The 27529-nt window shown below is 46.3% G+C and overlaps 1 protein-coding gene across 1 annotated transcript in view; it reads left to right on the forward strand.

Annotated features, from left to right (window-relative positions):
* Positions 1-27529, forward strand: part of LOC122945357 (dynein axonemal assembly factor 8-like) — an 81485-nt gene that overhangs the window by 5928 nt on the left and 48028 nt on the right. The window contains exons 7-18 of the mRNA XM_044304431.1: positions 485-661; positions 1828-2103; positions 2518-2665; positions 3909-4088; positions 4165-4317; positions 4508-4702; positions 11835-11945; positions 13394-13538; positions 16037-16352; positions 16442-16497; positions 18456-18610; positions 20322-20463. Coding sequence (XP_044160366.1) covers positions 485-661; positions 1828-2103; positions 2518-2665; positions 3909-4088; positions 4165-4317; positions 4508-4702; positions 11835-11945; positions 13394-13538; positions 16037-16352; positions 16442-16497; positions 18456-18610; positions 20322-20463 — 2054 coding nt within the window. The remainder of the gene's footprint in view (positions 1-484; positions 662-1827; positions 2104-2517; positions 2666-3908; positions 4089-4164; positions 4318-4507; positions 4703-11834; positions 11946-13393; positions 13539-16036; positions 16353-16441; positions 16498-18455; positions 18611-20321; positions 20464-27529) is intronic.

Below are 27529 nucleotides of genomic sequence, written 5' to 3' on the forward strand. Positions count from 1 at the left end.
TATGTCATCAATGTCGGATAGATACAGGTCCCTCTTCTGTGACCCACTCCTATCTCCAGAACGGGGCCCCCAAAGTGAAGGAGAGTGCACCTCACAACGTGTCCACCCTCATTTACCACTATAGGACTTCCGAACATGCTTGGCCGTTTTCAAAACTCCCATAGAAGTGAACAGAAAGCATGCCGCACATGAGTGATGTGTTCTCCTTAGCTTCTGGAGATATGAACCGGTCCCAGAGATGGGACTCACTCCTATCTGACAATGGTGGCATATCCTAGAGATATGCCACCAATGTCTGGGATCAGCAGGTCCCCTTGATTGTTCACAATGCTCCGTACAGCACAACGCTGTACTTTTAGTAGTCAGACCACCACTTCATTCATATGGGTCCAGTGATCGGCGGGGGTCCCAGCAGTCCTGCAGATAGGGGAGAGGTTTAAATCTTTCGAAGCCCCTTTAATCACTCAGAACCTGTTGTCCTCAGCAGACCAAATGGGAACGAGAAGAAAATGAAAATGGTGCATCAAAGGCGAGGCACGGAAAATAACCCCACAGTCTTCATAGACCTGAGAGTGACGTCCTCCACTCCAAACCTGATGACTGGTGGTGGTGGAGAACCAGTTCAGAAGATCCCGAGGAGAGCAGATGTGCCACAGTATGTGTAAGTCACAGACTGATCACCCATGGTGGATGATGTAACATGACTGACATTGACACAAGGCTATTGATAGAGGAACCAGACGGAGGACGACAAATATTAATTCAGACGTGTAGAGAAGAGGCAGGACCATTATTGTGTTATAATGCGGAAGTAATGGATCTGTAGTGAATAGATGGCATATATTGTAATGGGAATCTACCTCTCCACCAGTATGTGATCCCTACTGATTACATTGTATACTGTGCAGAGAGTGTCCTTACATCGCCATCTCATGGACATTGGTGGCATTGCAGTTTTGTTCTCCATGATAATTTTATGGTTCGGGTTGTTACGGACGCAGCAATACCTATTGTGTATTGTTTTTTTTATGTTTTTTTTTTTTACATTTAATTTCAGACCCTATGAATTGCATAATGCTGACAGCCACCCTATTAGGCCCTGCCTCTGAGCAGACCTGGGGACCATTTTTAGGCCCCCTGCTGCCATAGCAAACCATCCATACCCCATATTGACCACAACATCTAAAGTGTTAAATGGGCAGGATTGGAGAAACTCTATTCTTAACCATTAGAGTATGGTGACAGATGTATGATACAGCCGAAGCCTGCAGGTGATGGCGTGGGTGCAGCCTCTGTGCCTGCGCCATCGCTGTGATGTACTATTATGTCAGTTTGTGGGAAATGCATAGTTCTTACATGTGATGGAAAGTTAAAGGGTATCATTCTCCGTCTATAGCTCCTATACGTCACCATGGTTACCGACTACAAACAAACCTTGTGTAGTCAGATCCTGCAGTCACCCCCCCCTTCTTTTTGTCCTCTGCTCCGTGCTAACCTACCAAGTAAGGGCCAGCAAGAAGTAGAGGACAGATAGAACAGAAGAGGACTGCAGGTTCTGACTACACAGGGTTTGTTTGTAGTCTGTAACCATGGAGACCCATAGGAGCTGAAGACTATTAACAACTTAGATTTTTGGATGGAGCTGTAAAAAGGTAGCTATAATTGGCCTTAAGGGGCATAATGACAGTGCAGTAAACAGTTAATAAAACATAATCAATCCGATATAATGCATGTAAAAAATATTCCAGATGAATGTGAGACTGATTCGCCTTTCAGAACACACACACAGCTCTCGTTCATTGTGACCATTGCACCTTGATCCTGCAGGTCAGTGCACACTGGTAAAAGTGCATTACTGCGACAGCTGCGCAACAGCAAGATGAGATCTCGCTCGCCACCGGACCGTGATCCCCAGCGGCCCGTCATCAGCAGTCCAGAGCCCCCCAAAAAGACCACATCCCCTCAGGAGCAGGGGCTGAACACCAAGGTGGAGGTCGGTTCATGCAGCCCTCAGAACAAAGAAGAAATCCCAGAGAAGGATACCAAAGAAGAAAGTCCAAGGAAAAAGAGCGAGGAACCGAGGAAAGCTCAGGAAAGCCGCAGGTAATGGGTGATGGACTTTGCTGCAGTGAATACCCCTGAAAGCCAACCTGTGTGGGTACCAAGATAATGACGCATGGAGACCATAAAGGTGGCCACACATCTTCAGAAACCTTCGGCCAAACGCTTGCTTGGCCAACAACTATTCCTCTCCGTTCTGCTATACACATGCACACTCGGTTTGGCTAAGCGTGCATGTTTTCTCAATGGGGATAGGTGAATAAGCCAATACCAGAGAACAAAAGGATTGGGCATTATAATTTAACATGCCTGATCGTCTCCTCCCCTGGCATCATCCGTCAGGAAAGCGTTGGGAGGACCCACCCATCGCCAACCCGTCCTGCTGAAATCGGGAGTTCGCTCACTTTTCTGTTACGTGTATGGAGGGGTAAATACCAGTCTCTCTTGTCACTGCAGCACAGAGGAGCAATCACAGAGAGAAAAGCGGCACAGGGAGAAGAAGAGCAGGCAGACGATGCAGAGCCAGCTGGAGGGGATGAGACCTCGGAGCTCGGTGCGCGGCCGGCAGACAGCGGCAGAGCAAACGCCAGTGCTGTTCCATCTGGTAAGACATTCGTGCCACTGACTTGTGTATGACGTATTGTAAGATGGCACTTGGGGGAAGCATATCTGTCCGCACGGGACGGATATTGCCATCGCCGATTTGTGTGCGGTAAATGCACCCCTTGTTACAGCACCCGCAAAGTAGAGGAACCGGACCCGTGGTGAAGATTTTAAATCCATAGTGAACAGGAAAATGGCAATTTTCAGAACTAATAGAAGTCTAGGGGCTATTCACATGGCCGTTTTTTTATTGGCCAGTGAATAGCAGCTGGGACATATCCTATTTTTGGCCGTTTTCACGACCAGATGGGACCCCATTGAAATCAATGGCTCCGTTTTTAACAGCTGTTCAGGCAGGAGTGCACCTGTCTAACAGACGCTAAAAACAAGTAAAAGTGCCTTTCAAAAAAAACATCCACTTGAACGTGAGGGAGCACTCGCTGTGCACCGGAGGGAGCAGGACCTGAGTCTCCCAACGTGGTGGCATGGTGTTGGTGGGAGCGTCAGGTCCTGCTCCCTTCCAGAGCGAGTGTTCCCTCATGTTCAAGTGGATGGGGTGAGGGTTTTTATCTTTTTTTTCCGTATCTATCTTAATGGAGGGCACTATTGGGGGTCAATATTTATACTGGGGGGACATTTTGGGAGGGCCTTCTATACTGGGGGCATTATAGACACTGGGGGCACATTATAGCTACTGGGGGAAATATGGTGGCTGTTTTTTATACTGGGGGCTCTGTGGGGGGGTATACTATATACTGAGGGCACTGCAGGGGTTGGGTTTTTCAGAAAATAACAAACGCACAATGACATTCATCCATTTTAAAACCGGATGCAAAACGGCCATTAAAAATGGACACACGGCCAGAAAACGGATCCACACGTGGATGCAGAATGACAATGCGTCTGTTTTTAGTGGCTGTCGTGTGAACGTAGCCTCTCACTTTGAGATGCCCAGGCGTCCATATTTTCGGGATCGGTGGGGGTCATAAAGTGATGGCATATTCTAGTAACCCTTGATTAGCTTTGCATGTTACTGCTGCCCTTTGGTACATCTAGTACAATTAATGGCATGTATGGTACTCGTAGCCAAGTTATACGGGTATTTCTAAAAATTGTGAACAAACAGTAAAAATCTGCACAATTTTTCGCCGTCCAGACATTTTTTTGTGAACACGTCCCAATACGTTTTAGCGCACAGGGGTAACCATGTCTCTGTGTGTGACCCACCGTGATCCTCTTCACAGGAAGCTTCGTACGGCCCTGAGATGGACACATTGCCAGCGAGCGGCAGAGTGGAGGCTTTACTCCTCACTATCCGTCTGTCCCGCTGCGGGCAGGTTCTCGCGCCAGGACAGCACATCAGCCGCTCAGCGCTCTTAATGGCCAACGCGTACAACGCTCTTCTCGCCTGGCTTCTCTCCTTGGTGAGTCTGACTGCACTCTCCTCCTGCATACTCGATGCAGCGGCCATTGTCCTCATCTCTTAATGTCTTATGTTAGGTCGCATCTTTAAATCTCCACTACGAGGGCGATGCCCCCTTCCAGGTGCTAGGACTTCAACAGATGTGGCGGGAGGAAGGATTGGCGCTCTATGCCTGCGTCTCACCTCGGGAAGCGTCGGCCCTTAAAAGTACCAAGGCGCGAAAGCACAAGGTGGGAAAGATGTGATGAAATAAAATAACTATTCTGACAACTCTGTGCTGTGGCTTTCCTCTATTATTCCTCTTGGTAATGTCGATATCAAGTGATGATGAGGAGTTACCAGATACAGTATATTTGGGAATAACTTTTTAAGCAATTCCCTGACATAGAGCCTGTGCTACTGTTTCATTCACTAACACAGGGCAAAGAAGACTTCCGTGGGACATCAAGTTTTTACCAACAGGTTTCCCGGTTCCTGTCGAACCACACTCTGCAGAGCGTCGCCCCCTGGAAAGAGAGCGTCATGGAGCAGCTGCAGGGGCAACTATTCCCGCTAAACCTGGAGGTCCCGGTCGTGAAGCTAAGCAGCATAGTAATGCTGAACCCCGACCCACAGGTAACCAAAGCCACACGTCTTACAGGTAGATTGGGGGATTTTTAAAGGAGTTTTTCGGGTGTTTAATATTGATGATTTATCCAGAGCATAGGTCCTCAATATCTGATCAGTGGGAGTCCGACGCCGGGCACCCCCGCTGACCAGCTGTTCGAGCAGCTCGCCAAGCACAGCGCCATACAGTGTATAGTGGCTGTGCTTGGTATTGCAGTTCAGTCTCGTTCCCTTGAATAGGACGTCGCTGGCCTAGGAAGAGGCCGCAGTCTCTCCAAACAGCCGATCTGTGGGGTTCCTGGGAGTCGGACCCCCACTGATTAGATACCGATGAAAGACAAACCCTTTAAGAATTGTTTTATATAAAAATGAACCATATCCCACCCAAAAAAAAAAAAAGCTAATGGCGGCCATATTGGTTTGCACAAAGTGAAGGGAGTTTGAATGGAGTGAAATCCGGTCTTCAAGGGAATTATGACCCCTCAAAACTGCTGACAGAGCTTATGTAGACAACAGGTGGGGCAGTGTATACATAATGGTTATGCCTCTTGTATGATCAAAAAATCTAAGCTTTAATGCTCCTGGCATCAGTACCATAAGTGCCCAGGGGGCACCAGTGACCCAGCGGCAGTGCACAGAAAGCTAAATATGCAAATGGATTTGCAAGTGACGGCTCCAGTGTTGTCACTTTCTTCTGCATTGACATCCATTAAGTTCAAGGAGGAGGCGAGGTTTTCTCATCCTCAGGCTATGCAGTAAATGTCTGATAGATGCAGGTCCCACCTATGGGACCCTCACCCTGCTCCACAGCGAGGATTCCCCTGACCGCTATCCAGCCTAGTAAGCTGCCATTGGTATCCAGGGTAATAGTAAAAAATTGAGTATTCAACAAGCTCCCCCTAGTGGTGGGTGCATGGGTGTGCACATTCTGTAATTGGTGATGTCTCATGAAATTGTGGGATATAACTAGATTTTTGTACTTACTGTAAAATCTGTTTCTCTTCCGTTCATTGGGGGACACGGGAGTAGGCAGCAAAAGAGCCGGGGCCTCCCGGTGGAGCCCCGAACCGGATGCCGTAACAAGGTGGAATGGCCTGCAGATGGAGCGCACCCGTCCAACGTCTTCTGCCCCCCGCCCCCCTGGCTCCAGCCGGATCACCACCTTCAGTGTGCGGCCCCTTGGGAAGGGCCGCTACACCGCAAACAGAGGGGACTTGTGGTGGGCGTCCGTGGTGATCCGAAGGCTGGCGGGATGCAGAGGCTTTAAGAACCTCTGGTCCTCCTTGACTTCTGGAGGTCGGGAACCAGCAGCGGGTTTGGGGGACCCCCTGATCTCCCGTCTCCTGGGTGGGAATGCAGGCAGCCAGGACTACCTGAAATCCTGCTAAAAGGAAAGAAAAAAGAAAAAAAATTTAAAAAAAGGAAGCAAATTATCACACCTGCAAAGCAGAGAGGTCTGCCTCCTACAGACACTAAGCAAAAAAATTCTAGTTTTCTCATCCGTATCATTGGGGGACACAGGCTTGACCATGGGATGTTACAGAGCAGTTCTAAGGGTGGGCCTAAACAAGAACCCTCCGGCCAATCGGAGAACCACCGTGTCACGGAATGTGTACAGGTAACAAGGCAAAGCAACATGTATAAACGACTCGCTGGATCCAAAAACTAAGGAACCAAGGGAGACCCCTGCAGAAGACCTGGCACTTTCCCTGGCTGCTCAGCCTATGCAAAGATCCTAATGGTGGAGGTTTGCATATCCACGAACCTTGACTATAAAGCCCTGAGCACCCTACAATAGTGAGGGGACACGACCACCGGCTCCCTACACAAGACACGGAGGGAGTCAGGGTCATCTGGGATCCAGCAAACAGATATAAACATATAAAAGTACACTTAGCTTTGAAGCAAACAGGAGGACAGAACAGCGTGCACACACACTCCAGGAGGAAATATAAGCCGCCCAGAAAAGCATTCTGAGGAGGCATTTAAAGGGAAGCAATTAAGACATGACAGCTGAGAGAGGCTGACGAGAGGAGGAGCTGAATACCACAACACAGAAATTCAAGGAGGAGGTTCTGAAAGGCCTCTGTCAGAGCTTCTCAGCTGTCTGGTTGTGACAGTACCCCTCCCTCTACGAGTGGACTCCGGACACTCAGAGCCCACCTTCTCAGGATGGGACCTATGGAATGCCCTGATGAGACGAGAGGCCTTAATGTCCGTCACTGGGACCCACATCCTCTCCTCAGGACCATACCCCTCCCACTGAACAAGGTACTGAAGAGAACCGCGGACAAGACGAGAATCCACAATCCTAGAGACCTGGAATTCAAGATTCCCATCAACCATAATCGGAGGAGGAGGCAAAGGCGAGGGTACAATGGGTTGAACATAAGGTTTCAATAAGGACTTATGAAAAACATTATGGATCTTCCAAGTCTGAGGAAGATCAAGACGGTATGCAACAGGATTGATGACAGACAGGATTTTGTAAGGCCCAATAAACCTAGGACCCAACTTCCAGGAGGGAACCTTCAATTTGATATTCTTGGTAGACAACCACACCAGATCACCAACATTCAGGTCCGGACCAAGCACACGTCTCTTATCAGCCACACGCTTATATCTCTCACTCATGCTCTTTAGATTCTCTTGAATCTTTTGCCAAATAGATGACAAAGACGAGGAGAATCTGTCCTCATCAGGTAAACCAGAAGACCCCTCTCCCGAGAAAGTCCCAAACTGTGGATGAAACCCATATGCACCAAAAAATGGTGACTTATCAGAGGACTCCTGACGACGGTTATTTAAAGCAAACTCAGCAAGGGACAAAAAAGAACACCAATCCTCTTGATTCTCCGCCACAAAACAACGCAGATATGTCTCCAGATTCTGATTGACGCGCTCTGTCTGGCCATTCGACTGCGGGTGGAAAGCAGAAGAGAATGACAACCGAACCCCCAAGCGAGAACAGAAAGCCTTCCAGAATCTGGAAACAAACTGCGTGCCCCTATCAGAGACTATGTCTGAAGGAATACCGTGCAACTTGACAATGTGATCAACAAATGCCTGCGCCAGCGTCTTAGCATTGGGCAAACCAGGAAAAGGGATGAAATGCACCATTTTGCTAAAACGGTCCACCACCACCAGAATCACAGTCTTCCCCGAGGAATGAGGCAGGTCCGTGATAAAGTCCATGGACAGATGTGTCCAAGGACGGGAAGGAATGGGTAAGGGAAGGAGAGGACCTGATGGCCGTGAATGAGGGACCTTGGCACGAGCGCAAGTCTCGCAGGCTGCCACAAAACCCTCAACCGACTTACGAAGCGCAGGCCACCAGAATCTCCGAGCGATGAGATCCAGTGTGGCTCTTACCCCCGGGTGCCCAGCAAGGACCGTATCGTGGTGTTCTTTAAAAATCTTGTGTCTTAAAGCGAGAGGCACAAACAACCTCCCAGGAGGACAAAGATCAGGAGCCTCTGACTGGGCTGCCTGCACCTCTGCCTCCAATTCAGGAAAAAGAGCAGAGACCACCACACCTTCAGCCAAAATGGGACCCGGGTCTTCAAAATTCCCGCCTCCCGGAAAACAACGTGACAGGGCATCTGCCTTCACATTCTTAACTCCAGGGCGGAACGTGACAACAAAATTAAACCTAGAAAAGAACAACGACCATCTGGCCTGTCTCGGGTTCAGACGCTTGGCTGACTCCAAGTAGGCCAGATTTTTATGGTCAGTAAATACGGTAATAGGGTGTCTGGCCCCCTCTAGCCAATGGCGCCATTCCTCAAAAGCCAACTTGATGGCCAACAATTCCCTATCTCCCACATCGTAATTTCTCTCTGCGGAGGAGAGTTTTCTTGAGAAAAAGGCACACGGTCGCCAATTGGCAGGAGAGGAACCCTGAGACAAGACCGCCCCCACACCCACCTCAGAAGCATCAACCTCAACTATGAAGGGTAATGAAACATCAGGTTGCACCAAGATGGGAGCGGAAGCAAAACTCTCCTTGATATCAGAAAAGGCCTTACGCGCCTCTACTGACCAAGAAGAAAAATCTACCCCCTTTCTGGTCATATCAGTGAGTGGTTTAACAATAGAAGAATAATTCAAAATGAACTTCCTGTAATAATTGGCAAAGCCCAAAAAACGCATCAGCGCCTTTTGATTCTCAGGAAGCTCCCACTCAAGCACAGCGCGGACCTTCTCGGGGTCCATGCGAAAACCAGAAGCGGAGAGAAGAAACCCCAGAAATTGAATTTCTGGAACCGCAAACACACATTTTTCCAGTTTCGCATATAGTTTATTCTCCCGCAGGATGAGCAAGACCTGACGTAAATGTTCCTTATGAGTTTTGAAATCGGGAGAAAAAATCAAAATGTCATCCAAATACACCAATACAAATTTTCCCATCAAATGATAAAAAATGCTGTTCACGAAATGCTGAAAAACGGCTGGGGCATTCATCAACCCAAAAGGCATAACCAAATTCTCAAAATGGCCCTCAGGGGTATTGAAGGCCGTCTTCCATTCGTCCCCTTCTCTGACCCTGACCAGGTTGTATGCCCCTCTTAAATCTAATTTAGAAAAGACTTTAGCCCCAACAACCTGGTTAAACAGGTCCGGGATCAGAGGAAGCGGATAAGGGTCACGAATTGTGATATTGTTCAGCTCCCTGAAATCCAGACAAGGTCTTAAAGAACCATCTTTTTTCTTAACAAAGAAAAAACCAGCGGCAACAGGTGACTTTGAGGGTCGTATGTGTCCCTTTCTCAGACTCTCAGAGATATAAGTACGCATAGCGATCCTCTCAGGTTGGGAAAGATTGTATAAACGAGATTTAGGCAGCTTGGCGTCTGGGATGAGATTAATAGGGCAATCGTACTCCCTGTGCGGGGGCAAATCCTGAACTCCACTCTCAGAGAAGACATCCGAAAATTCAGAGAGAAAAGATGGTACAGTCTTAGTAGCAACCTCAGAAACAGATGTCGTGAGGCAATTCTCTCTGCAAAAGTCACTCCAACCATTTATTTGCCTCAATGGTGGGGTTATGTTTAGTGAGCCAGGGTAGCCCCAACACTAGAGGAGTCGGCAAACCGCTAAGGACGAAACATGACACATCCTCAACATGAGCATCACTCACAATTAAACGGATATTGTGAACTATGCCCTTTAATGACTTCTGAGAAAGTGGAGCGGAATCGATAGAAAACACAGGAATATCCTTTCTCAAAGCGCACACCTGGAAACCATGAGTTATCGCAAAGTGATTATCAATGAGATTAACCGCTGCTCCACTATCCACAAAAATCTCACAAAAAATGTTCTTGCTCTCTAGCGCCACCCTAGCCGGCAGGACAAAACGGGAACTACAAGCAAACGGAAAATCTTCAATTTCCGCCTCAATCCTGCCAATAGTAACAGACGGAACATTTTTCAAAGATTTTTTCCTCTTTGTTTCTTTATTATACCCAGAGAACTGCCTGAATCTCCTAGAGGGACAAATATTTGCCAAATGATTAATACCTCCACAACAAAAACAAACCCTCCCATGCGGGCTGAATCTTCTATTGTCAGAAGCAATCAACCCCAGCTGCATGGGCTCCTGCTCAGAAGGGGCTGACAGCGACTGAGACCCCTGCGCAGAGAATGGGACCGCTGCACAGTCCTGGGACCGAGTATGACAGGAAGGAGAGATCTCTCCTCTCTCTCTAAGACGCCTGTCAATACAAACGGCCTGAGACATAGCAGAGTCCAAAGAAATAGGCCTTTCATGAAAGGCAAATGCATCTTTCAATCCCTCTGAAAGACCATGGCAAAATTGACTTCGGAGTGCAGCATCATTCCAACCAGTATCAGCTGCCCAACTCCGAAATTCTGAGCAGTATATTTCTGCGGATTGTTTACCCTGGCATAGGAGACGTAGTCTAGACTCCGCCAGAGCAATACGATCCGGATCATCATATATCTGACCCAGGGCTAAAAAGAATTCATCCACTGAACGGAGGGGCCGTGCCCCCTCCGGCAGCGAAAAGGCCCAGGACTGAGCGTTACCCCTGAGCAGCGATATAATGATCCCCACCCTCCGTTCCTCATCACCAGAAGAATGGGGAAGAAGGCGAAAATGGAGTTTGCAAGCCTCTCTAAAACGCACAAAATTCTCACTACCCCCGGAGAACGTATCCGGGAGCGAGATCTTAGGCTCAGAACAAGCTCCATGAACGCAAGCTGAACCGGTCACTTGAAGCTGAGACAAAGTCTTACGGAGGTCAGCTACCTCCAATGAAAGACCCTGGAAGCGTTCAGCCAAAAGTGAAACCGGATCCATGCTTAAGACGGTTTCGGCGGCTTATAATGTCACGGAATGTGTACAGGTAACAAGGCAAAGCAACATGTATAAACGACTCGCTGGATCCAAAAACTAAGGAACCAAGGGAGACCCCTGCAGAAGACCTGGCACTTTCCCTGGCTGCTCAGCCTATGCAAAGATCCTAATGGTGGAGGTTTGCATATCCACGAACCTTGACTATAAAGCCCTGAGCACCCTACAATAGTGAGGGGACACGACCACCGGCTCCCTACACAAGACACGGAGGGAGTCAGGGTCATCTGGGATCCAGCAAACAGATATAAACATATAAAAGTACACTTAGCTTTGAAGCAAACAGGAGGACAGAACAGCGTGCACACACACTCCAGGAGGAAATATAAGCCGCCCAGAAAAGCATTCTGAGGAGGCATTTAAAGGGAAGCAATTAAGACATGACAGCTGAGAGAGGCTGACGAGAGGAGGAGCTGAATACCACAACACAGAAATTCAAGGAGGAGGTTCTGAAAGGCCTCTGTCAGAGCTTCTCAGCTGTCTGGTTGTGACACACCGTCTGCAAAACTCTACGCCCCAGAGAAGCGTCAGAAGAGGCAAACGTGTGCTCTTACAGACACTAAGCTAAACCTGTAGGAAGGGTATAGCCGACGGAAGGAGCTCACACCTTTTGTGCTTAGTGTCGCCTCCTAGTGGCAACAGCTATACCCACGGTCAAGCCTGTGTCCCCCAATCATCATACGGATGAGAAATTATAATTTTTGCTATTTTCACATATCTGGTTTACTACAGTGATCTGTTCCCATTCTCTCCCCTCTGCAGGCGGTGGAGAAGGTCTTCTCCTCACCCTCTGGATTTTTCTGGCAAACGTTGGAGACTGAGGAGAAGCTGAGTCCTCTGGCCCCCGAATTCTTCAAGGATGGGGAAATTGAGGTAAGAATCTTACAGTTCGACAGATAAATCCGGTAATTTAATTCTATCAAACGCTGCGTTTTCCTTTTATGTCAGCTTGATGGAGTAAATCCGTTTAGTCAAGCATTAAAGGGGTTGTGTCTTCTCAGACAATGGGGGCAGTCGCTGCTGATAGGTGCAGGTCCCACCTCTGGGTCCCGCACTTATATCGATAACGGAACGGGCAAAGTCCTGGAGGGTGCACAGCGCATGCACGGCTGCCCTCTATTCATTCATATGGGGCCGCTGAAAATAGCCAAGGTCTGGCTCTGCTATTTCCGACGGCCCCAAAGAAATAAATGGGAGCGTGCCACTCGGCTATTTTCGGCAGGCCAATAGGAAGGCTTGGTGGTGGCCGGACCCAACACCGCCGGCCTTATGTTAGACTTCGTTTTAGAGATAGGTGCGGGTCACTGTTTCTGAGATGGGAATACCCCTTTAAAGGAGTTGTACACGGTGAGATCATTTTTCTGCAAGAAACAGTACCATACCTGTCCATGGTGGTGTCTGTTATTGCAACTCAGCTCTATTAAAGTGTATGGCGCTGACCTGCAATACCATCTATAACCTGTGGCAGGGGAGGCGCTGTTTTATGGAAGAAAGCAGCCATGTTTTTCTAATCATGTGCAGCCCCTTTAATACATCATCTAGTCTTGTAATGCTAGATGACTAGAGATATCCTGCCCAGACCTCTAGGGAACTTGGGTGACAACCCATTTCTGTGCTTTCAATTAGTGGTTCTCATGCAGCATCTGACATTTATAACTTGTCCACAGGATAGGAGATTAATGTTTGATTGCAGGGGTCTCCCTGATCTCTAAGACAGATGGATCCCAATGCCCCTTTTCATGACTGCAGCGTGGAGGACTTTGAATAGAGTGGTGGTTGAGCATGCCCACTACTACTCCATTCACAATCTATGGCAATGACAGGTTGGCTGAGTACTATACATGCTATCGCAGTCAGCCCAATAGTCTTGACTGGAGTGGTGGCCGAGCATGCCCACTACTGCTCCATTCACAATCTATGGTAATAACAGGTCGGCTGAGTCCTATACATGCTATGTTAGTCAGCCAATAGACTTTGACTAGAGTGGTGGTTGAGCATGCCCGCTACTGCTCCATTCAAAGTCTATGGTAATGACGGGTTGGCTGAGTCCTATACATGTCAGTCATTCCAATAGACTTTGAATGGTGCTGTGGTCGAGCATGCCCTCTACTGCTGCATTCAAAGTCTATGGCAATGAGGGGTCAGCGAGTCCTATACATGTCAGTAAGTCCAGTAGACTTTGAATTGAGCGGTGGCGTGCATGCTCACTCACATGCTAGCATGAGACCCTCATGCTAGTGATCAGAGGGACCCCCAACAATCCAATATATATCTCTATTTCTGTGGTTCTTAGGAGCCTTCCTTTTTTCTTCTCTCCATAGGTGGTCCCTATCATAATGTACGATACCCTCCTCCATGATTCTGTTGCTTTTCACCATGCCTTACACCTCATCCTCACAGCCGGGCTGGATGTATGCGGAGTAAGACTGCTATACCCAGAAGTCTCCGCTCTGCGTCCTAACATATGTACGTGTGTGTTTTTATACATAAAGTTATACATACAGGGTGAGTCAAAAGTCGCAGGACACCCTTTTATCTCAGAAACTAAAGGGAAACTGAAATATCTGAAGACCCCAGCAAGTAATGGGTGAGGGGGGCTATCTTTTAGGCAATGTCCAGAACATGGCCGCCATCTTGTCAGCCGACATATTGGATCAAGGGAAGGGGGTCATGTAGCATATCAGAGAAGATCATAATTTTCTCAGAAATCGATTGCAATATCTATTGTGGTTCAAAAGTTATCAGCACAGAAAGGTGCAACAACACCGGGAACATTCCCTGTGACGCAGAGCTATTTGACATGTTCAGCGTCTTGTCCCTGGTGATGCACACAGAGCTGAAGGCTCAATAGTTTTTAACTTTCTGTGTTAATAACAATAACAGAAAGTTCAAAACTTTTGAGCCTTCAGTTCTGTGTTCAGCACCAGGGACAACACATTGAACACGTCAAATAGCTGTGCATCACAGGGAACGTTCCCGGATGTTGTTGCACGTTTCTGTGTTGATAACTTTTGAACCACAAAAGATATTGGAAATCTGATTGTGGCAATCGACTTCTGGGAAAATTATTTGATATGCTAGATGACCCCCTTCCCATTGGAAATATTTGCCCATGAACCAAGATGGTGGCCATGTTCTGGACATAGCTTCAAAGATAGGCCCCCTCACCCAATATTTGCTGGGGTATTCAGATATTTCATTTTCCCTTTTGTTTCTGAAATAAAAGGGTGTCCTATGACTCTATATACAGTCAGGTCCATAAATATTGGGACATCAACACAATTCTAACATTTTTGGCTCTATACACCACCACAATGGATTTGAAATGAAACAAACAAGATGTGCTTTACCTGCAGACTGTCAGCTGTAATTTGAGGTATTTACATCCAAATCAGGTGAACGGTGCAGGAATTACCACAGTTTGCATCTGTGCCTCCCACTGGTTAAGGGAACAAAAGTAATGGGACAGAATCTAAATCATAAATCAAACTTTCACTTTTTAATACTTGGTTGCAAATCCTTTGCAGTCAATTACAGCCTGAAGTCTGGAACGCATAGACCTCACCAGACGCTGGGTTTCATCCCTGGTGATGCTCTGCCAGGCCTCCACTGCCACTGTCCCAGTTCCTGCTTGTTCTTGGGGCATTTTCCCTTCAGTTTTGTCTTCAGCAAGTGAAATGCAGCTCAATCAGATTCAGGTCCGGTGATTGACTCGGCCATTGCATAACATTCCACTTCTTTCCCTTATAAAACTCTTTGGTTGCTTTTGCAGTATGCTTTGGGTCATTGTCCATCTGCACTGTGAAGCGCCGTCCAATGAGTTCTGAAGCATTTGGCTGAATATGAGCAGATAATATTGCCCGAAACACTTCAGAATTCATCCTGCTGCTTTTGTCAGCAGTCACATCATCAATAAATACAAGAGAAGCAGTTCCATTGGCAGCCATACATGCCCACGTCCATGACACTACCACCACCATGCTTCACTGATGAGGTGGTATGCTTAGGATCATGAGCAGTTCCTTTCCTTCTCCATACTCTTCTCTTCCCATCACTCTGGTACAAGTTGATCTTGGTCTCATCTGTCCATAGGATGTTGTTCCAGAACTGTGAAGGCTTTTTTAGATGTCGTTTGGCAAACTCTAGTCTGGCCTTCCTGTTTTTGAGGCTCACCAATGGTTTACATCTTGTGGTGAACCCTCTGTATTCACTCTGGTGAAGTCTTCTCTTGATTGCTGACTTTGACACACATACACCTACCTCCTGGAGAGTGTTCTTGATCCGACCAACTGTTGTGAAGGGTGTTTTCTTCACCAGGGAAAGAATTCTTCGGTCATCCACCACAGTTGTTTTCCGTGGTCTTCCGGGTCTTTTGGTGTTGCTGAGCTCACCGGTGCGTTCCTTCTTTTTAAGAATGTTCCATACAGTTGTTTTGGCCGCGCCTAATGTTTTTGCTATCTCTCTGATGGGTTTGTTGTGTTTTTTCAGCCTGATGATGGCTTCCTTCACTGATAGTGACAGCTCTTTGCATCTCATCTTGAGAGTTGACAGCAACAGATTCCAAATGCAAATAGCAGACTGGAAATGACCTCTGGACCTTGTATCTGCTCAGTGTAATTGGGATAATGAGGGAATAACACACACCGGCCATGGAACAGCCGAGAAGCCAATTGTCCCATTACTTTTGGTCCCTTAACCAGAGGGAGGCACATATGCAAACTGTTGTAATTTCTACACCGTTCACCTGATTTGGATGTAAATATCCTCAAATTAAAGCCGACAGTCTGCAGGTAAATCACATCTTGTTCGTTTCATTTCAAATCCATTGTGGTGGTGTATAGAGCCAAAAATGTTAGAATTATGTCCATGTCCGAATATTTATGGACCTGACTGTGTATGTACATATATATATATATATATATATATGTAATACTGTCAAAATTGGTTTTACCCTTCTTTTTCAGACACCATCCCTCCTTCCTATGCCGAAGGAGACATGAAAAGCCTACCAGTCCTGGCTATGGCCTTGCGGGGGTCCCACGCAGGCAGCACATGGGAAAGCATATCGGGCCCCTGTGATCCACAGCTTGCCCGTCAGACAGACCAGAACTCCCTGAGCGCCCTCTATGGTCTCACAAGAGAATCTCCGCTCCTGCATTATTCCCGCACCTCAGGGAACATATTGAGGGACCTCAGTCATTGGTTTGGTGGTAGAATTCCCAGCAATGGGGTCCTGAACACTCGAATTTCGGATCCATCAGGAAGGAGCCTGCCACTCAGGTAATAAGTGTAACTTTTCACTTATTAAGTTCTTCATCGTTAGTATTTTCTTTCTGTCATTCGTATCTTTTCCCGATATTAGATCTCAGAGCCCGACAGAAAGTCATTGCCAGTCCTCCTGCTCTGCTCACAGCGACCACTAGGGGTAGGTAACGCAATGCTTTGTGCACTCAGGTAACTGCGACCACCCTTCATTCACCTTTAGTAAGTGCTGCAGAGCTGCAAGCCTTGTATGGCACTTAGAGAAATCTTTTAGTACAGTTACTACAGTAGAATTACCATTTAGAGACAGAATTCTGGTAGGGGATACCTGTTAGATGGTGGGGGTCTGACTGCCGGAACAAGATCGGGTGTCCCATGACCCTGTTTGAATAAGCAATGGTCGAGCATGCTCACTACTGCTCTATTCAAAGTCTATGGGACTGCTAGAGATAGCCGAGTACAGCAGGGCAGCAAGTCTGACCCCCATCCTGTGCATAGGAAGGTAACTTCCTGTTACCAGAATACCCCTTTAAGACTCCTATAATTGGTCCTTGAGACTTGAAACGCTGCAGTATAGATAAAACACCGCTCTGTTGTCTCCCAGGACAGATCTGTCTTGTCACTGTGGCATTTTTCAATTGTTTCCCGTTTTGGTAATTTTATTTATGCGATATCATACAAAATTCATGATCCAGTTACATTATAAGCTCAGTTAAGCGACCACTGTTGATAATGATGACCAGGACGTTTCGGTCCAAACGGACCTTCCTCAGCGGTCCTATTATCTGTGATATAATAACACAGATCACCTTAATGATGTAGCCAGACGGACATGATTAAGAATCTCTAAGAAATTTCTAGAAAATTATTGAGAAATTATAGAGATACAGCATGTAGGAGGAATAGATGTTGATAGGGATTTACAATGAAAATGAAGATAGGAGGGGAGTATATAGTCTCTAGGGAATAAGGGGTCTGTGTACTGCAAGGGGAATGCATATGGGGATAGCCACTGGGGTGCTTACAGGGCAAGGTAAATTACAGGGCTGAATAAGGAGGTTGGAAGAAGATGATGCTTGAATTAAAAAGATAATACTTAAAGGATAACTGTCATATTTTTATTTATTTTTGCTAAAGTGTAGGGCAAGTGATAGGTAACAATTTTGCAATAGACTTTATTTAGCCAAAACTTTTATTTTTGGTAGAAAACTGGGGCTGAAATGGCCCTTAGAAGCACTCTTCAAAAGAGCGTTGCTAAGGGCTGTGCAGACGCTGTGCTTCCCTGGGAGACAGAAGGCTGGGCACAGGAGTCTTAGGAGTTAAAATTACATTTATATTCCCCCTTTCTATGCAATCTAATGCTCCGTTACATCCACTGACCTGCGATCCCTGTGATAATAATTCATGAAGCAGCCGCCGGAAGTAGAAGCACTGTGCGCAGTGAGCCGGCGGCTGCTTCGTCGGTGGCGCGAGCGTGCGTTCCACAGCAGCATCATGTGACATAGCAAGTAGTGCTATGCGTCCCACACATTTAGGAGGCAAATGCAGAGGAGAACTTAAGGATAATAAATGAAAATGGATAAAAATGGATATGGAATGTGGTGTTCGGTGAATAAACTATGGATGGGGGATGGCAGTGTGTGAACATGTTAGATATGGACGACGAGAAAAGAAATATGTAACTGTATGAAGATAATCACGGGGTAGTAAGATGTGCACCTGAAACATCAACGTGCATTACTACAGCAGGAGATCTGAACCAGATAGTGTAGGAAAAATAATAGAAAATAAATGAGAATTAGTCATTTTAAATGAGAAATGACATTATTAATGTGATCTGTGTTATTACTATCACAGATAATAAGACCGCTGAAGAAGGTCCGTTTTTGGACCGAAACGTCCGGTCATCATCATTATCAAGAGTGGTCGTCTAACTGAGCTTATAATGTAACTGGATCATGAATTTTGTATGATATCGCATGAATAAAATTACCAAAACTGCAATTACCAACTGTGCCGCAATTTACATTGATTACGACTGTTCAGTCTTTGCGGGCACCAGCAACTACAGTGTGCGGCCCTCCACTTCCACACTATTCATGTGTTTCCCGGCCCCTTCAGGTGATGTCTTTCTGGTGGTCTCGCCTACTGTGCCACCCCGTGCTTATGGAGATGTAATAGACACATGCTGCCAGCGAGGATTCTCCATTCATGGCATCCGGCGCCTTCGTCTCTCTGCTAAACGAGGAGCCATGTTTAACCTGTCTGCTGCCCAGGTATAGTGTTCAGGCCTCTTGGCCTTTTCTGTAGGAATTGTATGTATCAACCCCTTTCCTCCACATTAGTAAAGTCATAGTGACGGCATAGGAGCTGGCACTTACATCTAATAGCAAGGATCAGAGGTAACTCCAATCCCGGCAGTTTCACCTCCTAGATACCAGGGTCAGTGCTGACCTGCATCTAAGTGGTTAGATAGATGGAAGCAGCTTCTTCTGTTGCTCCAATGAATGGGTTGTCATGGCAGACAGGGGCCTAACAATGATGCCTCCAGGTCTGCCTATTAGTCCCTGCCCAACACAGGACCTACTGGGCTGCCTGTCAGTGTGTGTCACTGACAGGTATCATACACTGCTTTACAGGTGATCAAACAATTGCATGATCAGGTCCTATAATGGGGTGAAAAAAAAATTGTAAGAAGATCAATGTTTGTAGAAAAATTTCAAGTAAAGATGTTCCTCGTAAAAATACAATATTAAGGGGAAAAAAAGAAAAAAAAAGAACTATATACAGTATATTTGGTAATGCTGCATCCATAACAACTTAAAGTATAAGAAAGGCAACTCATCCCACTATAGAGCAAGCCCTCATAAAGTTCTGCAGATGGAAAAATAAGTATCTCTGTAATCATACTGAGAGAAATTAGGAAAGAAGGAAAATGAAAGTTGTACATCATAAGTACCCCAAAATGGTGCCAACAACGTAAAAGTCTTCCTGTCACTACATCAGTGGAAAAATAAAAAAGTTAAATGTAAAAAAAATTGCTGTTTCCTTAAAGGGATTATTTGGCTTTTTGGACTCTTTAGCAATGTGTTGGGGTACGTTCACACTAGTGTTATTCTTTTCCAGGCACTGAGTTCCGTCCTAGGGGCTCAATACCGGAAAAGAACTGATCAGTTTTATCCTAATGCATTCTGAATGGAGAGCAATCCGCTCAGGATGCATCAGGATGTCTTCAGTTCAGTCTTTTTGCCATTTCAGGACGGAGATAATACCGCAGCATGCCGCGGTTTTATCTCCGTCCAAAATTCCGGAACACTTGCCGGAATACCGGATCCGGCATTTTTTCCCATTGAAATGCAATAATGCCCGAGTGCTCCGGCAAAACGGATCCGGCATTGCGGTCTGAGCATGCTCAGACGGCAAAAAATGTGATAAAAATAAATGCCGGATACGTTTTTTCCAGGATCCTGATCTGTCTGACAAATGCCATCAGTTTGCATACGTTTTGACGGATCCAGCAGGCAGTTCCGGCGACGGAATCCTCTGCCGCAAGTATGAAAGTACCTTATAACTGCTGAAAAACTGACACCCACCTATTCCTCTCCGTTCCGGTCCCCTGGCTCCCTTCAGTGATCTTCCAGTCCCCAGCCTGTAAACTTTCAGACAGATGGGGGTCACATGCGCCACTGCAGCCAATGACCGCGTCCATGTGGAAGTTGACAAACTGGCGGGGCGGTAAGTCCACTGATGACAGCCCGGGAGCCTTGGATTCGGAATACAGTATTGGGTAGCAGGTTAGTATAGAATTTCTTCACAGGTACCACTAGATAGAGGGAACTTAAAAAACACCTGCACATCGCCTTTAAGACAGAGCAGAGCACTGCAGAACGTTTCCTTTTGGTTACTGGTAGGGTTCTCCGCTCTAAGACCCCAACTCGTGCTAATTTGTGACATGCCTTCTCTGTATACCTTCTCACTTCATTGCAGGTGTCTGTCTTCTGCCCCAATAAACCACCAGCCCACCCAGGGGAGAAGCTGGACCTCTCCGCTCCTGAACCGCCCCTCCACTGCTTGCTGCTGCTCCTCAGGAAGGAGAACGCAGAGCACCATACACCAGCTCTCCTCCAAGGTAAAGTCCTTAAAAGTGTAGCAGAATGTCCTTACATTTTACAGTTCAGCAATTAAAGGCTATGTACTCCTTTGGTGGCATTGTACTAATTTTGAGCTAAAAATCATTTTTTTAAATTGGTCTTTATTACAAATATGGAGCCTTTTTTTCTGTACAGGGCTGAGATGCTCTAATAGAGGAATCTGAATTGTCTCTCTTTTCCATCAGGCAGGGAGCTGATGGACTCTTTATTTCTGCTCTCTGACCTTATAAACGCTCATTATTGCTCAGTTCTTATCTTACTGATGAGAATGTGGCTTAAATAGGTGTTTATGACTTACTAAATTAGAGATGAGGGTTATTAGATGACATAAAGTAAAAAGTAGGATTCATACAGCTAGAAAACAGTTAAACCTTTGTGACAGAACGGCTCAATATTTTTAATAAAGACCTTTTAAAAAAAATGATTTTTAGCCCAAAGTGAGTAAAATGCAATCATTCTAATATTTTCCACCAAAGTTGTACATAACCTTTTAAATTTACATTTTATTTGGCAACAGAAGGAAGTGCAGCCATATTGTAACTTAAAGGGTTTCTACCACTTGCTGTGGACACATTTCGTTTTCAGACACTAGCGATCCGCTAGTGTCTGATGTACCATACAAGCCAAGTATTATATTCCTCCGTTCCGCCATTTTCTTTAAAAAAGCACTTTTCTATTTATGCAAATGAGCCTCTAGGTGCTATGTGGGTGTCTTTTCAGCACCTAGAGGCTCCGTCTACCTTCATAAACTGCCGCCCAGCTCCTCGCTCCAGCACGCCCATCTCCTAGTGAAATCGATCCTCCCCCTGCTTCTGGCGTCCGAAATCTCGTGCCTGCGCCATTCGTCTCTGCATTCGGCGCAGGCGCAGTCAATGTCTGACCGCTCAGACATTGACTGCGCCGAATGCCGCCGAATGCAGAGACGAACGGCGCAGGCACGAGATTTCGGACGCCAGAAGCAGGGGGAGGATCGATTTCACTAGGAGATGGGCGTGCTGGAGCGAGGAGCTGGGCGGCAGTTTATGAAGGTAGACGGAGCCTCTAGGTGCTGAAAAGACACCCACATAGCACCTAGAGGCTCATTTGCATAAATAGAAAAGTGCTTTTTTAAAGAAAATGGCGGAACGGAGGAATATAATACTTGGCTTGTATGGTACATCAGACACTAGCGGATCGCTAGTGTCTGAAAACGAAATGTGTCCACAGCAAGTGGTAGAAACCCTTTAAGAATTAGCTTCTCAGAATCTGATTTTTGTAATTTTATAATTATGTTCTATTTTTAAAGGGGCTTTCCAGTCCTTTTATTTTGAAGACCTATCCTCAGGATAGATCATCAATATCATCAATATATATATATATGTATAAAGCAAAAATCTGGCAGCACTACATCCAACTTGAACAAAAAAGGGTGCACGCCCGAAGGGACTAGACTATTGCCCAATACACAAAGTGGCAAAAAGGCAGCACTCCAAAATCAGTAAAAAATGAAGAAAAATGCTATTATTCACCCATGTAGATACGCAATGTTTCGGCTCAACACTAGAGCCTTTCTCAAGCAGTTTGATAGAGGCTCTAGTGTTGAGCCGAAATGTTGCGTATCCACATGGGTGAATAAAAGCATTTTTCTTCATTTTTTTACTAATTTTGGAGTGCTGCCTTTTTGCTACTTATATATATTGTGACACAGTGAGGGGTTTTGTCTGGGAAGGCAGGTATTTTCCTCCCAACATGTGCGGCTGGGCTGGTTTCCAGCCAGGTGAGGTCAAATACCGGACCGGAGTTTAAAGGGACTCTGTCACCAGTTTCTGACCCCCACTTTTAAAAATATGGTTCTGTGCATGGAGCCCTTATGATTCCTATTGTGGTCTTATAAGCTAAATCTGCTGGCTCATTTAGTTAAAAAAAACGTTTTATCTAACCTGTCAGTCATCTTGTTAAGGTGCCCAGGGCGTTGCTCATGGCTTGAAGATGCCGCCCGCCGCCGCCGTTCGTGCCCAGCTCCTCCTCTGCTCTCATCAGCGCCGCCTGAAAATACTTAGATACGCCTCCGGCTCTCCCTCACTCCCCCCTCCTTCTTTTCTAAGATCCCGCGCGTGCGCACAGGCCTGTGCTTGATGCGCCCGTGCGGACTTTTCCGTTCAGCCTCATTGAGCGAAGTGCGCATGCGCGGGCACTTCGCTCAACCTCCCGATAATGCGAACACTGCCGCACGCGCGGGATCTTAGAAAAGAAGGAGGGGGGAGTGAGGGAGAGCCGGAGGCGTATCTAAGTATTTTCAGGCGGCGCTGATGAGAGCAGAGGAGGAGCTGGGCACGAACGGCGGCGGGCGGCATCTTCAAGCCATGAGCAACGCCCTGGGCACCTTAACAAGATGACTGACAGGTTAGATAAAACGTTTTTTTTAACTAAATGAGCCAGCAGATTTAGCTTATAAGACCACAATAGGAATCACAAGGGCTCCATGCACAGAACCATATTTTTAAAAGTGGGGGTCAGAAACTGGTGACAGAGTCCCTTTAAGTGCCGGTCTGGGTTTTGACAGCACCTGGCTGTCCTTAAATAGGCAGCTGGGCTCAGAAAGCGGGTCTCTGTGTTGGGATCTGGGAGCCTTGTGTCTGGATGAAGGCTTGCTACTTGTTTGGCGTAAAAAAACAGGTTGGTGCTGCGATCAGCAAGGACTTTTTGAGGCAGAATTGCCGCATGGTGTGAATTACCACCAACACCGCAAGGTGACTTTTTGTTTGAATATGACTGTTTGTTTTGTCACTTGCCTAAGGCTACTTTCACACTTGCGTTGTTTGATTCCGGCAGGCAGTTCCGTTGCCTGAACTGACTGCCTGATCAGGCAAACTGTATGCAAACGGATGTCATTTTTTCTGACTGATCAGGCATTTTTCTGACTGATCAGGATCCTGATCAGTCTAAAAAATGCCTGATCAGTCAGAAAAATGCATTGCAATACCGGATCCGTTTTTCCGGTGTCATCAGGCAAAACGGATCCGTTTTTTTTTTTGTTTTTGTTTTTTTTTCCATTTTTTTTTCATTCGTTTTCATTTTTAAAGGTCTGCGCATGCGTAGACCGGATGGCCGGATCCGGCATTCCGGTATTTTGAATGCCGGATCCGGCACTAATACATTCCTATGGAAAAAAATGCCGGATCCGGCATTCAGGCAAGTCTTCAGTTTTTTTCGCCGGAGATAAAACCGTAGCATGCTACGGTTTTCTCTTTTGCCTGACCAGTCAAAACGACTGAACTGAAGACATCCTGATGCAAACTGAACGGATTACTCTCTATTCAGAATGCATGGGGATATGCCTGATCAGTTATTTTCCGGTATAGAGCCCCTGTGACGGAACTCTATGCCGGAAAAGAAAAACGCAAGTGTGAAAGTACCCTAAAGTGTGAATAAAACACTGAACTGTTTGATCCAAAGAACTTGTTGTTGCCTCTATACTGAGTCCGCTAATCCTGTCTACCAGAGCGAGTCCCCACAATATACTGTATATATACCGTATTTTTCGCCCTATTAGACGCACTTTTTCCCCCCCAAAAGTGGGGGGGAAATGACAGTGCGTCATATGGGGCGAAGGCTGCCATTTTTACTTTGCACTGATACATCGCCGGCTGCGATGCTGCACAGCGCAGCCTGCGATGTATCAGCGGAGAGAGAGGAGGGGCTGAAGGCCGGAAACTTGTGTTGGAATCGCAGCGGGGCCCGGTGCAGTCACTGTTCTCTATTACACTGGGCCCCGCTCACAGCAGTAGTTATTAAGTGAAGTCATGGGTATAGCTTTGTTAAGGTATAGCAATCCTCTGCAGCTGTAGCGCACGTAGTACTCACTACGAAACTCCCGTAGCAGGCAGAGCGGCCGGTCAATCACTTCCTCACGCGCATGCTCCTCCCACTTTATGAATAAAGCAGGCGGAGCAGGCGCGTGACAGAGTGAGTGACGTTACGCTGCCGGCCGCCCTGCCTGCTACGGGAGTTTCATAGTGAGTACTATGACTTAACTTAATAAATACTACTGTGTGCGGGGCCCGGTGTAATAGAGAACAGTGACTGCACCGGGCCCCGCCGCGATTCCAACACAAATTGCCGGCCTCCACCCCCTGTATTGGGGGGTCACTATTTACACAAGGACAGTGTTATGGGGGAGATCTGTGGATGACACATATATAGCATAAGATGTTATATACGTGTCATCCACAGATCCCCCCATAACAGTGTCATCCACAGATCCCCCCCATAACAGTGTCATCCACAGACCCCCCCCATAACAGTGTCATCCACAGATCCCACCATAACAGTGTCATCCACAGATCCCCCCATAACAGTGTCATCCACAGATCCCCCCATAACAGTGTCATCCACAGACCCCCCCCATAACAGTGTCATCCACAGATCCCACCATAAGTGTCATCCACAGATCCCCCCATAACAGTGTCATCCACAGACCCCCCCCCCCCATAACAGTGTCATCCACAGATCCCACCATAACAGTGTCATCCACAGATCCCACCATAACAGTGTCATCCACAGATCCCCCCATAACAGTGTCATCCACAGACCCCCCCATAACAGTGTCATCCACAGACCCCCCCCATAACAGTGTCATCCACAGACCCCCCCCATAACAGTGTCATCCACAGACCCCCCCCCATAACAGTGTCATCCACAGACCCCCCCCATAACAGTGTCATCCACAGATCCCCCCCATAACAGTGTCATCCACAGATCCCCCATAACAGTGTCATCCACAGATCCCCCATAACAGTGTCATCCACAGATCCCCCCCATAACAGTGTCATCCACAGATCCCCCCCATAACAGTGCGTCATCCACAGATCCCCCCCATAACAGTGCGTCATCCACAGATCCCCCCCATAATAGTGTCATCCACAGATCCCCCCATAACAGTGTCATCCACAGATCCCCCCCATAACAGTGTCATCCACAGATCCCCCCATAACAGTGTCATCCACAGATCCCCCCCATAACAGTGTCATCCACAGATCCCCCCCATAACAGTGTCATCCACAGATCCCCCCCCATAACAGTGTCATCCACAGATCCCCCCCATAACAGTGTCATCCACAGATCCCCCCCATAACAGTGTCATCCACAGATCCCCCCCCCATAACAGTGTCATCCACAGATCCCCCCCATAACAGTGTCATCCACAGATCCCCCCCATAACAGTGTCATTCACAGATCCCCCCATAACAGTGTCATCCACAGATCCCCCCCATAACAGTGTCATCCACAGATCCCCCCATAACAGTGTCATCCACAGATCCCCCCCATAACAGTGTCATCCACAGATCCCCCCCCCATAACAGTGTCATCCACAGATCCCCTCCATAACGGTGTCATCTACAGATCCCCCATAATAGTGTCATCCACAGACCACTATCAGTTTAAAACCCACCAAAAGCACACCTTTTGGTTCAAAATATTTTTTTTCTTATTTTCCTCAAAAACCTAGGTGCGTCTTATAGGGCAGGTGCGTCTTATAGGGCGACAAATACGATATATATGACACTGTTATGGGGGGGGATCTGTGGATGACACTGTTATGGGGGGGATCTGTGGATGACACTGTTATGGGGGGATCTGTGGATGACACTGTTATGGGGGGATCTGTGGATGACACTGTTATGGGGGGGATCTGTGGATGACACTGTTATGGGGGGATCTGTGGATGACACTGTTATGGGGGGATCTGTGGATATATAAATGTTTTAAATATTTAGTTTCCTTAGGGTGTTTTTTTATTTTTCTACATTATACCATTCTGTGTGTTGGAATGGAGTCATCAGATTTTCTTTTTCGTGAGTGTGTTTTAATAAAGGTTTTCCATTTTTTTAAAAAGAAATTATGTGGTTTTTTTTCTGTTATTCAGTGTATCTATTCTCTCCATACACATCATGTATGTCATTTGGGATATCACTTCTGAAGTTGTGGGGGTTTTCTGGTGTATCCAGGCGTTCATGTTACATCTTTTAGCTACTAATAGTACAGAATGGATTATAATTATTTGTGGGATTTGTGATGTTTGATTTTTCCCGTCTTGTTCTTTGTAATGAAATATATATAATATCGGGTCTAGCGGTAGATTTATTTTCCAGTGCGCTTCTATATATTGTTGGATGTTTTGCTAGAAGTTTTGAACGTTGTTACACGTCCATAATCCGCGCCATAGGTCTGTGTTTGAGGAGTTACATTTAGGACAGTTTGTTATTCTTTTGGGATTTTTATCCTTTTTGGGATGTTAAATCCTATAGATGCTTTATGTATTATTTTGAAGAATGTTTCTTTCCATCTTTCGCTGTATGTGCATTATTTGACTTTTTTGACCATCCTTCTAATATTTTTTTTTGTAGGCTTTGATCTGAAAGTTGAAGGGCCCATGTCCTAAAAAGTTTTTGGATGTGTGTATGTGAATAGAAATTTTGTAAGTTTTTATATAGGATTAAAATTGATGGATGATTTTGAGGTGTTTTCAGTAAAAGATCAAATGTTGTTTCTGTAGCTTCTTTATCTAGATTGGAGAAAAGAGGATATTTGCGCGTAGGTGAGGAACTGGTTATTTTTTTTTAGGTTATATTTCATTATTATTTCTTTTTCTGTAGCCTTCTTTTGTCAGATTCGTGCATTAGTTGACCCGCTGTGTGAATTCCCTTTTCTTTCCATTCTTTAAATAATGGGCTGACTTTTCCAGGAGTAAAGTCTACGTGGCTCCATAGCGGCATGTGTTTAGATAAAAGAGTTACGGTAGTTTGTGAATTTTTCGGATTTCTTTCCATGTTACCAATGTGTCTCTTAGGACTATTGATCTCTTTGCTATGGTCGGCCAGTAGGTGTATTTTGTGTGTAAGAGACTTTTGAGATTTTCTGGAGCGTTTTAATGCTTCCGCTAATGGAGTGTTGGAATAATGTTGAGAGTCCTGTAACCAGTCTAGAATGTGGCGACTCAAACAGGCAATGTCGTTTTGTGTATACAGGTCCTAAGCATATGTGTCTCTATGGTAACAGACTACT

This window comes from Bufo gargarizans, chromosome 8 (genome assembly GCF_014858855.1).
Source record: "Bufo gargarizans isolate SCDJY-AF-19 chromosome 8, ASM1485885v1, whole genome shotgun sequence".
Classification (NCBI taxonomy): domain Eukaryota; kingdom Metazoa; phylum Chordata; class Amphibia; order Anura; family Bufonidae; genus Bufo; species Bufo gargarizans.